This window comes from Ursus arctos, unplaced genomic scaffold (genome assembly GCF_023065955.2).
Source record: "Ursus arctos isolate Adak ecotype North America unplaced genomic scaffold, UrsArc2.0 scaffold_16, whole genome shotgun sequence".
Taxonomy (NCBI): Eukaryota; Metazoa; Chordata; class Mammalia; order Carnivora; family Ursidae; genus Ursus; species Ursus arctos.
The window spans coordinates 1,880,642-1,895,425 of record NW_026622830.1 but is presented as its reverse complement, the minus strand read 5'-3'; the positions used below and the strand labels follow the sequence as shown (position 1 = coordinate 1,895,425).

Genomic DNA, 14,784 nt, shown 5'->3' with positions numbered 1-14,784 from the left:
ATGCTCGTAGCAACCTCGACCCCCAGCCCTTCCCTCGGCCCCGGGCCGCCCCTCTGCTTACAGGCCGCCATCTTTATGCATTTTCCAGGTCACTCTTGCGGTCCTCCTTTCTGCAAATACGAACAAATGCAAATTCAGATCCCTCTCCCTCCTTTACACGAAAGGCAGCCCCCTGTGTATCTACTCCTTCTGCTCTCCATCGGATCCTGGGGGTCTGTCCACTTCAGGACGCGGTCCTCATTCATTCTCACAGCTGCAGACCTCCCCAGCCCGCCACTAGCCCCGTGCGGCCTCTGTGAGGACCTCCTGCCGGGAGACACCCTGTGTGTCACCACGCACCTATCCGAGCGGAAGGGTGTAAACACTGCCGTAGTGTCGCACCCCGAGACTGTCCAGCTGGTCTTTTGAGTCACTACCTGTGGTTACACGTCTCAGGGCCCCAAGTGCCTCCTCGAAACTTCCCTCCCTCCCCAAAATGTGAGGAGCACCCCAGACCATAGACCCGTTCTGAAAGCATTTGTCAGTCGGGGTCCTGGCGCCCCAAAAGGGTGTAACCGGGAATCATGTTCATGCAGGAGCCACGTGCAGAGGGAAGAGAACCCACGGAGCTGGTGTGTGAGTGTCCTGGGGCTGCTGTTACAAATTACCAAAAACTGGGGGGTGGGGTAGAACAACAGAAAGACCGCCCGCTGCACCCAGCAAGGGGCCCCTAGACAAACAGCAGTGGGGGCCTTGGCTCACCAGCCTGGAGGGACCAGCACCTGCTGAGAGCTGGCGCCGGGGAGGGGTGCTGCCCCCGGGGGAGCTGGAGCCCCAGGAGTCCTCCCAGGGCATGATGGGAAGGCACGGTGGGGGTCCTTTACCCCCAAACTCTTTCTCCTCCCATTGGCAGACCTCAGGGGAAGCCAGAGACCAGGGAGTCCAGAGACAGCTTCCCTCGGGACGAGCATCCTGGGCTCAAAGCAGGGCTGGAGGGGCGGGAGCAGACTGGGGTGGCAGGTGCAGACCCACCAGCCCTCGGCCACCGCCCTCCGAGCCGGCCCCGCAGGCACCGGCACCAGCCCACCGCCTCGGGCTTCTCTCGTTCCAGGCAGTCGACTATGAGCTGAACAGAGCATTCATGCTGACTGTGATGGTGTCCAACCAGGCGCCCCTGGCCAGTGGGATCCAGATGTCCTTCCAGTCCACGGCAGGGGTGACCATCTCCGTCATGGACATCAACGAGGCGCCCTACTTCCCCTCCAACCACAAGCTGATCCGCCTGGAGGAGGGCGTGCCCACTGGCACCGTGCTGACCACGTTTTCCGCGGTGGACCCTGACCGTTTCATGCAGCAGGCCGTGAGGTGGGTCCGCCCTCGGGCTGCAGGAAGGGGCGCCCCCCTCGGGCTCCCTTGTTGTCCATACAGAGGAGTCCAGCATGCCAGTGAAACCTGCACCCTGGGAAGTCCCCAGCCTGTGTCGTCTCTCCGGGCAGGGAGCCACGGGGGCCCCCGTCCTGGGGACAGCCGGGCCACCCCCCCCCCCGGCCCGCACGATCCAGGCGGTCAGTGCGATGCCCCAGGCGCTCAGCAAAGCATGAGCTCGCGTGCTCTCCACCCAGCACGGCGGAAGACCGTCCGAGCCCTGCAGCCCTCTCTCGAGTGGGGCTGGTTCCCCCCTGGCTTGTCACCCGCTGTGACGCTGCAGGTCACTTACCCTCTCTGTTCCTCAGTGTCCCTGTCAGATGACAGCATCTGCCTCCTGGATCAAGAGCCCGTCTGCCGTGGCAACTAGGGGGCACCGTTGAGGGAGGAGCCGTCCTGGGCTGGAGGGAAAGCTCCCCAGTGTTTAGGCGGGCGCCCGCCGAGGGGGGGTACTGGGCGCTCAGGGCCACTGTCGCCTTCATGCCTCACCTCCTGCCTCCTCAGATACTCCAAGCTGTCGGACCCCGCGAACTGGCTGCACATTAACGCCACCAACGGTCAGATCACCACGGCGGCCGTGCTCGACCGCGAGTCCCTCTACATCAAAAACAACGTCTATGAGGCCACCTTCCTGGCGGCCGACAACGGTGCGCCCCGCTCCGGGGGTGACTGCCGGCGCCCACCCGCACCGGGGGCTCTGCGGCAGGGAGACGGAGGGAGGCCTGCCCCCAGCGGAGAAGCTGGAGGAGGGAAGCGGGGAGGCAGGCGTGGTGTCGGGTGCCCTGTGCAGAGCCTTGAGGGGGCCCCGTCGTCCCTCGGCGCCCCGGGCAGCCCCCTCTCCATGCGTTCAGAGCACGGGTCGCAGCCTGACCACCAGCTTACGTGTCTGGACAAACACTCCTTCACTCATTCACGGCACTCGGGGCACTGGGAAGGCCGGGATGGCAGAAGCGGGCTGAGGGTTGTCCAGCCGCGTCTCGGCTGAACGTGACCCGAGCGGCCTCGCAGCTCCCTACCTGGTAAACTGAGGGCAGGTGAACTTCATCCATGTTTTAGCCAAGCAGTCCCATCGTGCTGATCCCACACCAGAGTTGGGGGGCCCCCTAAGCAGCCCCTGGGATGCCGCCCCCACGATCCAGACCCCTGCAGCCCTCCAACAGAGTGGGGGCGGGGGGCCGTGAGGAGCCCCAGAGACAGGGCAGGCACCATGAGAAGCCACACCCCAGCAGCACGAGCCCTGGGAGCTCGGAGGGGGTGTGGAGGCCCCTGAGCCAGAATGAGGAGCCCCGAGGAGCCTGGGGTAGCAGGGGTGAAGTGAACCAGGCAGGGGTGAGGGGAGCTGGGCAGAGACGGCAGCAGTGGGGCCCACATGCGGCAGGAAGAAGGTTCATGAGCACTGGGTCCTCCAAGGGCTGTGGAGAGCAGCTCCATAGTTGGGGTGCTGGGACTCCAGGCCCCGAGGACACCCCTGCCTGGACCCAGGAGCCGGCAAGGCCCACAGCCCCGGGTATCCAGCCAACTCTGCACAGGAGGGGAGAGGGAGTGTGGGAGAACAGGATTCTAGAACCAGGGATCAGTCCCAACACCACTTAGTGGTAGGAAGAGACCTGATTGCTCTGTGCCTCAGTTTCCTCCTCTGTGGAGTGGGGATAACCGAACCCTCCTCCCCTGGAGCTGTAAGAATTAAGTGAGCCAGTGTCCTCGAAAGCACTGGGAGTGGGGCCTGGCCCAAGTCAGCACATTGCCACTGCTGCCGTTACCCCTGAGCTCCTGCCCTGTGCCGGCAGTACCCAGCAGCAGACAGAACAGACAAAAGTCCCTCCCTTGCAAGGCTGACGCTCCCGAGGCCTGTGTGTCCACTAAAACCAGGTTCAGCCGTGTAACAGTGATAAAAATTTCAGTACAATTGAGGTTTCTTTTCTCCCACATAGAAGACTGGAGACAGGCAGCCCTGGGAGTCTAGGGTCAGGTTTGAGACACCAGGCTCACTCCGGCCATGAGTTGTGGCATGGTCCAAAATGGCTGCTGGGGCTCCAGCCATCACGACCACGTTCTGGCTAACAGGCGGAAAAGCAAGGAAGGCGGGGACACATTCCTGCCCCACCCCTAGCTCATAAAGGCCAGAACTTAGCCATGAAGCTGCATTTCACTGCAAAGGATGTTGAGAAATGTAGTCGAACAGCTGGGCAGTGATGACTGCAGATAAAATCTGGGGCTCCGGTTCTTCTATTAAGGACAAAAGGGGAAATGGTTATGGAGGGACAACTCAGCAGTCTCTTGCCCCAGTGAGATGAATGAGAAGTCAAGCAGGTAATTTCAGGGAGTACATTCTGGAAGAAAACAAACAGGGCATGGAAGGGAGGGGCCAGGGCTTGTAGCTGTGCTCTTGGCTGTGAGGCGCTGACTGTGGGATGAGAAGGAACAAGCCAGGGGAAGAAGGAGCATCAGAGGAGTCCCAGAGTTAGGAAGCAGTGTGTGCAAAGGCCCTGAGGTAGACCTCTGGTGGTCTGCTATGGCAGGTTCTAAGACAGCAGGGCAGCTCGGGCTTCAGGAGCAAGACTAGCCCCTGCACAAGGGCTCATTCCATAGCAAGTGAAAGCTGGGGGCTCGTAACCACCCGCCAGCCTCCTTCCTGCCTTGCCTGACCTCTAGGGTCTTCAAAGGCTCAGTCCTGGAAGCAGGTCACAAGGATGTGGGGAGGGGAGCTGCTGACTTAGAAAGTGATTTTACATGAACCCATGGCCAAAGCAGAGGAAAGCACAGAAGACAGCGGGAATGGGGTGCAGGCTGCACCCCGGCTACGAGGGTCCCGCACTCCTCCTGACAGTGAGGGGCCAGCCTCCGCGTGTCAGAGCAGCCTCCCCAGGCAGGCCCGAGCTGCGTCGCTGTGAGTGTGCTTTGAGGCGTTTTCTGAGAGATTAAAGAGACATGCTGCAGGATTCACCTTTTATGTGCTCCCCCTGCCTCAGCCAAAAAGTGCCACTGTTCATGTCAGGGTCCAGGCTCCCCATCAGAAGACAGACAGGGCCTCTCTGGCCACCTGGCACGTGTCATCCTGCACCATCGCCCTGGGCCGAGGCAGGGGCTGGGACTAGAGGGGCTTAGGGAACAGTTGTGGCCCCTGAGACACTTTGGGGCACAACCCAGTGTCTGTCTCTGCTTTGAGACCAGCTTGCTGAGCTGGGGAGGCCCCCGGATGGAGGGCTTCTGGCCACGGGGTGCCCTGCTGGGTGGAGCCAGGGAAACAGGGAGGGCACTGAAAGGAGCCCAGGCTGGGGAGAGATGGGGGAAGCAGGTGCCAGCCGCTCAGGGCCAGCATCCTCAGAGACCCTCTGCGGGGCCCAGGGGGCTGTGGGGTCCCCGGTGGTGGGCACCGTCCTCTGCACCTGGGGACCAGCGTGCGGGGCTGTTCTCATCGGGTGCCTGAGGTCCCGGAGGAGCGGCCCTGGAGTGTCATCCTGTGTCTGTCCCGCAGGGATCCCCCCCGCCAGCGGCACCGGGACCCTCCAGATCTATCTGATTGACATCAACGACAACGCCCCTGAGCTCCTGCCCAAGGAGGCGCAGATCTGCGAGAAGCCCGGCCTGAACGCCATCAACATCACAGCGGCCGACGCCGACGTCGACCCCAACATCGGCCCCTATGTCTTCGAGCTGCCCTTCGTCCCGGCCGCCGTGCGGAAGAACTGGACCATCTCCCGCCTAAACGGTGAGCCCGCCTGAGGCTCCGGGAGAATTGGACACGGCTGGGGTGGCGCACCTGGAGGGGGCCCACGGAAGAGTGAGCAGGGAAGATGGGGCCCCTTTCCTCCCACCGGGACCCTTAACTACCATGTACTTTTTTTCATTTATTTAACGGCCATTTGCTATTTCTTCCACGAATTGTCTATTCAGTGTCTTTGCCTATTTTTCTTTGAGGTTTTTTCCTAATTGATTTGGTAGAACTCTTTATATATTAAGGAAATGACTTCTTCATCCAACAAGTTGCAGTTGCTCTTTTCTTGAATCGCCAGTGTCTTCTCACTTTGCGGAGTGATCTAGTGTGAGTTGCATGTGTGCGTGCGTGTGTGCGTGAACCAAACAGGCACTTTAGGCTGTCTCTCCCTCCGGAAGTCTCGCTGGAACGGAGCGCCGGCCGTAGACTGAGCCGAGCCCGCCCCGTCGCTCTGCCAGGTGACTACGCCCAGCTGAGCCTGCGCACCCTGTACCTTGAGGCTGGCGTGTACGACGTCCCCATCGTCGTCACCGACTCCGGGAACCCCCCGCTGTCCAACACGTCCGTCATCAAGGTCAAGGTGTGCCCGTGCGACGAGAACGGGGACTGCACCACCGTTGGTGCGGTGGCCGCGGCCGGTCTGGGCACCAGCGCCATCGTGGCCATCCTGGTCTGCATCGTCATCCTGCTCAGTGAGTATGGCCGAGCCCGCGCGCACGCCCGTGCCCCCCGCGCGCGCTCCCTACTCACGGTGCGGCCCCGCCCCCACAGCCATGGTCCTGCTGTTTGTCGTGTGGATGAAGCGCCGGGAGAAGGAGCGCCACACCAAGCAGCTGCTCATCGACCCCGAGGACGACGTTCGCGACAACATCCTCAAGTACGACGAGGAAGGGGGCGGTGAGGAGGACCAGGTGAGGCTCTCTGCCCCGGCTCCCGCCACGCCGGCCCCGCACGGCCCGGGCCCCCAGCCCAGGGCCTGTGCCCACACGGGGGCTATTAGGTGACCAGGAGGCCATGCGCGGGGCACCAGGGAGCTGCCCGGCTGGATGCTGGGTCTGCGCTGGCCGTCAGGGGACTCGGGGCAGCTCCTTACCCCACTAAGGCTTAGTGACCCCTTGAAACACGGTAACAGGAGCCCCAGCTGTCCCCCCGGGCTGTTCCAGGAATACAGGAGGCATGTGAGCCGCAGGGGGCCCACCCCGGGGAGCATGAGATTGGCAGGGGCAGCCGCAGGGACACAGACCCCACACGTGCCTTGAGGATGGGTAGGAGCGGGACGAGTTAGGGGAGCAGGCACTATGGGGAGGGCGGACCAAGTGATGGGCTAGGACAGCAGGCACGCGTGGTGCCCGGCTACAACAGGACGCCCCTGCCTGACCCTCCTCCCCCCGCCCCGGCCGCTCCCCAGGACTATGACCTCAGCCAACTCCAACAGCCAGAGGCCATGGAGCACGTGCTGAGCAAGGCCCCCGGTGTGCGGCGGGTGGACGAGCGGCCCGTGGGCGCCGAGCCCCAGTACCCTGTCAGGCCTGTGGTGCCCCACCCAGGAGACATCGGGGACTTCATCAGCGAGGTGGGTGCTGGGGCGCGGGCGAGGCCCCTGAGCAGGGCCCCCCGCGGAGAACAACGTCCCGAGACCACGCTGTGCTGGGGTGGCCGGGCTGCGGCGACGAGGCCCATCCAGACCGGGGCTGGGGGGCCAATGCGGGGCGGCCACGCTCCCCAGACGCCGTCGGCCGTGGCCCCGTACCCGCCTGCTCTCTAACGCCGACTGCGCGTTTAAGAGGGGTCGGTGACATGTCCCCACTATGTGAGAATCTAACTTTACTTAAGCAGAATAGAGCCCAGGGAGTGGTTCAGCAGACACAGAGACCCCTCGGAACATTCCCTGAAACACATCCTGTCCAGGGCCGCAGATCAAATTTCTACATCTGCCCAAAAGCTGAACTGGCTTAGGCCTCACTCCCCAGGATGTAATAAAATTTTAAAACCCCAAGAAGTATGTCTTCCCCAACCTAGAATTTAAAGCCCATTTTAAATAATTCTTAGAGCAAAGCAAGCATGGAAACTACAAACCATTCCTACCGAGGGGCGGTAAGGGCATCCCTTCCCAGTGAGGTGCGTCCTGCAGCCAGCGACCGCCATAGGCGCCCAGGCCACCCCACGGGGACCGCCCAGAGCCAGGTGTGCGGGAGGCCGCGGGACCCTTCCTTGGGCAGAGCGGGCAGGTGTGGGCAGCAGGAGAGAGGGCCAGGGCGCACGGGGAGGCCTCCAGCAACCCGCTGTGTCACCCAGTTTTGTTCATCGGGATAGCGACCGTAACAACGTGAGATTTCTGACTTCTGGCCACCACAGCTTCATATTCTGTGTCACAGTGACGGGGCTCGAGGCCCGTCTGCCCCTTGAGAGGGGCTGCACCTCGCCACAGGCCCCCACCCAGCCCTCTTGCCTCATGTTACTGGCAGGGCCGTGCCGGCATCTGAGTTTGCTACCTCCAACGCGCGCCCTTTTCATAAACCCCGCCCCCTCTCAGTTCTGAGAGGCCCCTCAGTAAAACTCAGGGAGCACTTACTGACCACCTACTGTATGCAAGGCCCAATAACTTCACCTTCGTGGCCTGATCGTCAACTCCTCTCCTGGGACCCCTCCCCCACAAGCCCCATTCCATCAGGCTCCGGGGCCAGACAGCACGTCCTCCACCCTAACCCCGTGTCTCTGTGACCCCAGGGACTCCGAGCCGCTGACAATGACCCCACGGCACCCCCCTACGACTCCCTGCTGGTCTTCGACTACGAAGGGAGCGGCTCTACCGCAGGCTCCGTCAGCTCGCTGAACTCATCCAGCTCCGGGGACCAAGACTACGATTACCTGAATGACTGGGGGCCCAGATTCAAGAAGCTGGCGGACATGTACGGAGGGGGCGAGGAGGACTGAGCAGCCGCGCCACCCCAGACGCCGGCGGAGCGGGACCGGGGGGAGGCGCCGGGCTTCCCGACTCCCTGCGGACGTGTCATTTAGTGGTGTGTTAGGGGGTCCCTCCCCGCCCCAGCCCCCCCAACAGTGAGCTGTCTGGCATGAACACTTCTCGCCCCGCGGCACGTGGCACCCACCACAGCTGACTAGCTCTGAAGGACAGCGAGAGGCACTCGGTCTTAACTTGAATTTCTTAGAACAGAAGCACTGTTTTTAAAAAAAAAAAAAAAAAAAATGAAAGTGCCTTTTGGTACATGTATCAGATTCCCTCAAACTCAGGAGTGACGAAAAGCAAGCAGAGAGACCACGTACGTCCCCCCAACCCCAGTCCTGAGCGCCCCCAGCCCCAGCTAGTCCCAGCTCTGGAGACACCAATTAAGGAATCGGGGAGAATGGGTCTTTCTTTCTTTCTTTTTTTTTTTTTTTTTTGTCTTTTATTAAGAAAAGAAGTGGGTGATTCTCTTAACAAAATTTACAAAGAAAACGTTGGGGTCTAAATCCCAACAGCCCTTCTGAGTCTTCGAGCTTTGCTGTACGCAGTCAGGGTCTCCTGGCCCTCGAGCGGCCCCGAGGCTGGAGGGAGGCGGCGGTCCAGCCGCAGAAGGCTCCTGGGGGGCGGCCGAGCCGATCTACCAAAGGCCCCACAGTGTGCACTTGGCTTTCCCACCGAGTTTTCGGCTGCCCCCTGACTCCTGACGCTGCGCATAGCTGGGGCCGGCCGGGTGCCAAGGGGCTTTCCTGATGCTTACCATCTCTGCCCTTGGCTGTCCCCCGGGTCCCCCGCGTCAACCATTAGGCCTCTCCCAGAGACAGTTGTCACCCCAGATGCCATGCAGGTCCCGCTGCCTTTGGTCCAGAAGAGTACGGCGTCCCAAGAAGCCACAGCCCAAACCAGCCAGCATCCCCAAACACCCTGACATGAGCCCCCAACTCCTCGCGATCGGATTCCTAGAGGACCCCGTCAAAGGTCCAGCCCCTGACAACTGGATGCCTCCAGCCACCCCGAGGGCTGTGCGGACGGCAGAGAGAGCCAGGAACGTGCGCCACCAGCACCGGCAGCTGGCAGCCCCTCTCCCCGGCCCCGCCCCCTGGACCGGAGTCTCTGATGCTCACCAACTGACGTGGACAGCAATGTTCTGCTCCAGGTGGCCGGGCAGTCTGTCATTGCCGTGCCATCTGTCCCTCGGATGCGTCTGGACTGCACGCACCTGACAACAGCCCGTGTCCTCTCCTCGGGACCCAGGTCCGCACCGAGCTGCTGCTCAGACTCTCAGAAAGGAGCTGCCCTTTGCACGGGTGGTCTGACGCCCAAGCCAGACTCCAGTCTGTTCCCGGGACAGCGGACAGCACTCACTGTGTCCCAAGGACCCTGCTGCGTGGGAGCACCCTGGTCTGTTCACGGGCTCCCCAAGAAAGGGGGCGAGGAGTGCTCTGGCCCTGGGGGGGCTTGGCAGTGGAGTACCCTTGGGGAAGCAGCTTGGAGCCCCGTCCCGGAATCCTGGGTAAGGAAAAGCCTTGAGAGCCTGGGGAGGTGGGGAGAGCAGGGCTCAGCTTGTGCTTCATGCTTTCAGCCTAGGGGGTCTTTGATGCAGTCCTCAGCCTAGGGCCTGTCCCCATGGCTAGGGTCACCCTGTTTTCCAAACAGCTTTGGCCCAAGAAGCGTATGTGAGGGTACGTGTGCAGTGGGCGTGGCTGAGTCCCCACTGGGTGTCAGGGCTCCTCCCCAGACCACGCTCCTCACCCATCCACCATGCTCCCAGAGCTGAGCCAGGCCTGTAGCGGGCTCTGTCCCTGACCCCATCCCGACTGCCAGGGGAGGATGGGAGGAACAAAGGGCTGGATGCCCTCTAGCAGACAGCCATCTCCCAAGTCGGGTTGGGTGGCCCAGCAAGGGGAAGGGGCCGGGACCCCTGTCCAAAGCCATGCTGTGCAGAGGGCTCAGGGCCAGGCAAGGAGCGCTGCCCCAGCGTCTGGGGGCCTGGCCATTCCAGGGACTGCTGGGAGGGTCAGGGCTGGTGGGATGAGAGCTGGAATCTTCTGTGTTTTGTTTGTGTTTGGAAAGTTCATCCTCCTGTTGAACTTCTAAGTGTGACTATGGTCTGGGAGCTGAGGCAGCTGTGGACTCTTCTCTGAAATCTCGGGGCCCCCCTGGGTCCCCAGGGCACTGGGCCCCCCTCAGAGACAGAGGTGCCAGGCCCGGCCAAGGACCCAGCCTGCTGCACTCGGATCCCGCGGACGCCGGAGCAAGTGCCCGTTTCCCCTGCCTCCCTCTCCTCCTCACCCCGCACCCCTGCCCCGCTCCACCGCTGGGACTTGATGCATTTTGTTTAAATCGTGCAGGCTGAGGCTGGGGGGACTGTGATGGGGGACTTCTCGTGCCCGTCCCTGCTTCCGAACGGCTAGCCAGCTGCCCCTCTCATTAGCCCCAGCAGTCCCTGGGGGCCAGAGAAAGATGGGGTTCCCACGCCCTCCCACACCCACCTCGGAACTCCATTCTGAAGTCAAGTTAGCGTTAGCTAAGTGCACAGGCAGTGTCAGACACCTCTCTCACATAGCTTGTAGCCACGATGTGCCCATGATCGGGGACCGGCCGTGGAGGCCCAGCCTCCTCTCTGGCAAAGTGGTAGGACACAGCTTAGTTTCTGTAGGGAGTTTTGTTCTGTGAACAGGAGAAACCCCCCGCGCTGTGGGGTGAAGTGGCATGGACGCGGCCGTGGTCGGGAGCACCCTAGCCGAGGACCCCTGTGTCTGTCTGGGCCTCACACCCCACTCCTTCTCTTTCCCGCGTCTGTCAGCACATCCGAGTGCTGGGCCCCCCGCCACCAAAGTGTCGGGGTAACGGCCACATGTCAGGCCCTCGACATGCCTCAGTTTCCCTAGGGTGAGCACCGGCCGACACAGCTGGTCCTTTGAGAGGACAGCTCTGTTCTCTCCAAGGGAGAAGGTTAGGGGAGGGGGGGTCTCAATTTTTGTCAATGCTACAAACAGCACCAAAAAAACCCAAACAAGGTCTCCCATGCACAAAGCCTCCTGTGAAATTGCTCCCGCAGCGTGGTGCACAGAAGACAGGTCCTGCTCGGCGAGACACGTCCGGCGGGGGGGCCGCTCTGTGTATCATTGGAACGCATTTCTTTTCCTTTCCTCTCCTTTTTCCATTCTGATTTTTTTTTGCATGTTTCTTTTTGAAAATGGACAAAATGTGTAACAGCCCCGCATGACTGTGGTTGTTTTGGGGAAAGATACTGGAGTATGATGTATTCACACTGCAACTCTGAGCATTGTGCAGTTAGGCAAACGTCCCGACTTTTTTTGTAATCGTCAACAGCACAACTATTTTGTATTGTTGTTTGTATCATTTTGTACCAAAAAAAAAAAAAAAGGAAAAAAAAAGGGAAGCGCGTCGACGTTTTCTCAGTGTTTCTAGTGCCAGGCGGTCTTGGTCCCAAACTGAGTAGCGGCTTTGCCGAGTTGTCGTGTGCTGGAGCGGAGTCGGGCATTGGCGCACTGCTCCAGAGGAGTCAATAAAGTCCCCCTTTTAAATAGTCGGCCTTGACCTGGCTTGTGTCTCTCCACGCGTTCACGAAGCCCCTGGGGCTCACGGCGGCAGACGGGCACACAAGGGGCGCGGTGTGGAGAGTGGGGCCTGTTTGTCCAGCCGGCGCCTCTGCGGCCCCTGCTTTGTCCCAGACACCGGCTGGGCTCCGGGAGCACGGGCGCGAGCAAAAGCAGGCCGGCCCCTGATGTGCGGGAGGCCCGGGGGACCGACCAGCGAAGGCCTGCGGGCCGCGGGTATACACGTTTCCAAGTTCCTAGACGTGATAACTCCAGCTCGCAGGCCCTCGTCCTCCCTTCATGATCCGTGGAAGTCCTGCGTCCACTTGCAAATCCTCATGCCTCCCCCTGTTGTCTCAGGGACCCGGCCCCTGCCCGCTGCAGTGGCTCTTCCGTCTGGTGGGAAGGCAGCACCAGAGTTGCGCCCCCCCCCACTCCTCCCCCATCCCTCCCCACTGCCCCACCCCAGGCCAGCCGGACACAAGACGGCCACCCAGCCAGGCTTGGCGGGCCTCGGAAGCGCTCTGATTGGCCAGCCTGGTCACATGACCCAGCACCCCTGGACCGCGGGCCTGACTGGGAGCTGGAGGAGCCCCGGGGGCCGCTCCCACCTTCCTGGTCGTTAGACCACGCAGCGGAGCCTGTGTGAGGTGCTGGCCGGCAGAGGCCACACAGCCACATGCGGTCAGGCTGGACCCGCAGAGGCCCTGCCCTCCTCCAGTCGGTGCAGTTCAGGAAGGCTGCGTGGCTGCCGTCTGGCCCTGAGCCCCAGGCCAGGCGTTCCCCGCACCCTGGCCCCTCGCAGAGCTGGGTCTTCCAACTTCCTCTCCCTGCCAAGGACCCCAGCCTCTACTTAGGTGCAAATTTGCATCCACAACAGCATGCGTAACCAGAAGTCACTCCCACGGTTCATTACGGCTGCCGCTGATAATTACAGGCACAATTAACCACTTGCTAATTTTGAGGGTGCCAAGCAGCTAATTACATGCATAATTAGGCAACTGCTTCGGGCCTGAGACAGGCGGTGGGGGTGGGAGGGCACAAACTCCTATAATCAGACTCCCGGGGGGAGGCTCTGCTTAAGGACACCCTCCCACGCCCAGATCCACACCGAGGACTGGTCGTCCCACAGGCAGAATGTAACCACTAAGTCCTGCTCGGGGCCTCGGAGAAGCCAGGAGTCCCCTTCCCTGGAGACCCAGTGGCCTTCTAATGGGTCATTTCACTGGAGGCTGCTGTCCTTGCCTTCCATGTGGGACCGCAGGCCCAGGAGGGGCCTTCAGACCCGTCAGTTCACGGGGGTGCACTGGCACCGTCCCCAGGGGCCTTGGCTCCTCCCCTAGGTGACAGCCCACCCTCAGGGCCCAGGAGGCTGGGTCCTGCAGGCCAGGGCACCCTGGGACGGGCACAGGGGACACAGCTGCCCAGACGCACGTGAGACCCCAGGACGCCTCACGGTGCCACGGCCACACAGCTCAGCCACCAATCCAGAGCCCACCCTCCTGGCAAGAGGTCAAGGCCAGCCTTGCTGAGTCCTGGGGAGGGACAGCAACCCTGAGAAGGACCCCATGATCAGATTAGAAAGAGCCGGGGTTGAGGACGGACAGAGATCAGATGAAGCAGTTGTGTAGGGGAGGACGGGGGCGGTGGTGCAGACTGAAGAGGCCCCTGTCCCAGCTCCACCCCACGCACGGGGAGGACTTCAGCTTGGCTCTGGCTGTGTTGCTGGCCGTGCCTGTGGACACCCCCACGTAGACGTCCACGGGACCACAGCCAGATGGTCTGGAGCTCAGGACGAGGCCAGTAGGGCAGATTCGGGTGTAATCAGGGCGCAGCTGGAGTGGACACTACGGGAAGGTGGTCTAAGGGAGAAGGGTGAGCACATGAGACCAGGACCCAGTGAGAAACCCCCACGTTTCGGGTTGAGGTGCCACGAGCCATCGACTCCCGTGACGGGCAGAGGCCCCATTACCTCAGTCCCAAATGTCCACATGGACAGAAGCAGACTTCTACTCTGAACGTAATTTTAACAGAGGGACACAGACTGCACACGGCCTCGTGGGAGCCCGGAGCGCGTGTCTCCCAGCCTCTCCCGGACCCTGAGTGCCCTGAGAAAAGGCCCCCTCTCTCGCCCCACCCGACGCTGCTCAGCCTACGTGTCCCCCACGTGTGCCCCACCAGCACAAGGCCAGGCAGGGGGCAGGGGCGGGGGTGGGAGAGGCAGGTCTCTGGAAATGGGCCCTGAGCAGCGATACTGTCAGGGGCAGGGGTGGGAGGAAGGCGCTGGGTGATCGCAGACCCGCCACGCGCGGGATACCTTGATGCAGCGTCTCACGGTGAGACGTGCCAGACACGCTCCGACTCCCAACTGCATGGAGGACGACAACAGCTGATTCCTGAGACCACCTTGGTCTCATTGCCGTTCAGAACACACAGCGCACTGCACCCTCACAACAGCCCTGAGGGCACGAAGGGGAGCCTGCTGTCACACGTGCCCCAGTCTCGGTCAACTGCCTTCTCGGGCCCCTCCTCATGAGCAGGAGTGTTGGCCAGCTGACCCGGCCCCGGCCCCCCAGCATTCAGGGCCCCTCTCTGCCCACAGCCCGTGGCACTCCAGGGCCAGGCCCGGTGCTCGGGCACACGCTGTGGTCACTCAAGACCCTCCAGTCTGTGGCTCCCAGGAGCCTCACAGGAGCGGGAAGGGGCCTCAGTCACTGGGTCCACAGGCAGGGGGCAGGGGAAGCCAGCCCCCTCCACAGTGGGACCCGGGCCAGAGGCTCCCACGGAGGGCCCATCCCACAGTGTCCACGCCCCACACCTGCTGCCCTGGACAGCGGACTCCCAGGGAATGGGTGGAAGTAACCGTGTCCTGACTCAGGCCCTCAGGGGTCTTATAAGAATGGGGCAGCACTCTGGGGACGCATGACCGCATAAGCATTAAGTCATCAGGACAGCATTAGACCCCACCAAAGTGGGTCCTCAGGATGGACGGGGAGCCCGGGCCCCAGACACCCACCGAAGGGCAAAGGGAGTGGTCTGTGGCCAGGTGGCAGGGGTCGTTCAAATAGACTGGAGTCGCTGGCTTCTCCCTCTACCCCACCAACACACATGCTCCGTCACACAACCCCAAATGCCCACCC

The 14,784-nt window shown here is 61.9% G+C and overlaps 1 protein-coding gene across 1 annotated transcript in view; it reads left to right on the top strand.

Annotated features, from left to right (window-relative positions):
- Positions 1-8,474, top strand: part of CDH4 (cadherin 4) — a 534,326-nt gene extending 525,852 nt beyond the window's left edge. Inside the window, exons 10-16 of the mRNA XM_057312450.1 lie at positions 1,091-1,344; positions 1,909-2,051; positions 4,880-5,113; positions 5,578-5,811; positions 5,891-6,030; positions 6,528-6,692; positions 7,847-8,474. Coding sequence (XP_057168433.1) covers positions 1,091-1,344; positions 1,909-2,051; positions 4,880-5,113; positions 5,578-5,811; positions 5,891-6,030; positions 6,528-6,692; positions 7,847-8,053 — 1,377 coding nt within the window. The 3' untranslated portion in view covers positions 8,054-8,474. The remainder of the gene's footprint in view (positions 1-1,090; positions 1,345-1,908; positions 2,052-4,879; positions 5,114-5,577; positions 5,812-5,890; positions 6,031-6,527; positions 6,693-7,846) is intronic.
- Positions 8,475-14,784: the final 6,310 nt, after the last annotated feature.